Below are 1,091 nucleotides of genomic sequence, written 5' to 3'. Positions count from 1 at the left end.
GTGTCACGAGTACACGAGCACACGAGAACGCTCAAGAACGCATATTGAGAAACGCCCATCATGTTGTAGAAATAGGAGACTCAGGTTTGCTAGGTTGCTAGGCAACCAGATATTTTAGGTAACTTATTCATTGTATGTCCTATTAAATTGTATCAGAAGAATCCAGCTCTCAAGCCTCAAGCAAAGCATAAAGTTTAGATAGATTACACTGAAACATTAAATATGAAAAACCCAACAAATGAAAGTTTTTACAGTTCAGGTTTGTGTTTTTTTAGGACACTTGAGAAGCAAGGCAGAAACACGTCCCCTGTCACGCAGATCGGACCCCTTCGGATCCACGGTGACATCAAACCGGAGTAAGAGCTGTTTCTCTAAAACAAGAACTATTTTCTTTAATTCGAAAACCTTAATTTGTTGAATGTTTCTGCCTCTGTTTGAAAACCGCTTCTCTGCTTCTCTCATAAAAACACCCACTCAACATGATGCTGCCACCTCCGTACATCACTTTTGATGTTGTTATCATGCTTAGCGCCTCCAAATGTAGCGATGATCATTATATACAAACAAACATATGTATTTTGTTTAAATGAAAGCTCTTTTTCTATCCATCCATTTGATTTGATTTGATCAAGAGGGGTGCTGGTGTCTATCTCCAGCTGTCTATGGGCGAGAGGAAGGGTCCACCCTGGACAGGCAGGGCAAGCTAGCAGCATGGGCGGATTTACCATTAGGCAGAACTAGGCAGTTGCCTAGGGCCCCAAGTTCCCGGGGAGCCCATAAAACTCCTTTTACATTTATGGTTAATTCAACTATTACTTATTTGTGCACATTATGTTTTTGATAAAAATCCTTTTTACTTAAATGCTCTGTTTGAAGACAACATCTAAAAGCACCGAACTCTGCTCTCCAGAGCGAGTAGATTGGTAACCCCGCCTCCTGCTCTCCTCTATCTTGTCTGCTGTCATGGCTCATGCAGCTATTATTTCATCCAAATGAAAAATGGAGAACAGATAAGCAGATCATGGCTTGTCTACAATGAAAAGGAGGACTGGGTTATTTACTTTTGCCGTTGCAAAAAGCAATCAGTTAAG

General features: G+C 41.0%; 1 protein-coding gene across 1 annotated transcript in view; it reads left to right on the top strand.

The window, feature by feature from the left end:
• Nucleotides 1–1,091, top strand: part of LOC107086007 (chromosome unknown open reading frame, human C3orf20) — a 10,837-nt gene that overhangs the window by 4,376 nt on the left and 5,370 nt on the right. Inside the window, exon 7 of the mRNA XM_015376722.1 lies at nucleotides 276–356. Coding sequence (XP_015232208.1) covers nucleotides 276–356 — 81 coding nt within the window. The remainder of the gene's footprint in view (nucleotides 1–275; nucleotides 357–1,091) is intronic.

This window comes from Cyprinodon variegatus, unplaced genomic scaffold, assembly GCF_000732505.1.
Source record: "Cyprinodon variegatus isolate N-32 unplaced genomic scaffold, C_variegatus-1.0 Scaffold140, whole genome shotgun sequence".
Lineage (NCBI taxonomy): Eukaryota > Metazoa > Chordata > Actinopteri > Cyprinodontiformes > Cyprinodontidae > Cyprinodon > Cyprinodon variegatus.
Note: the sequence above shows the minus strand (reverse complement) of the source record. Positions and strands in the feature narration are given on the sequence as shown.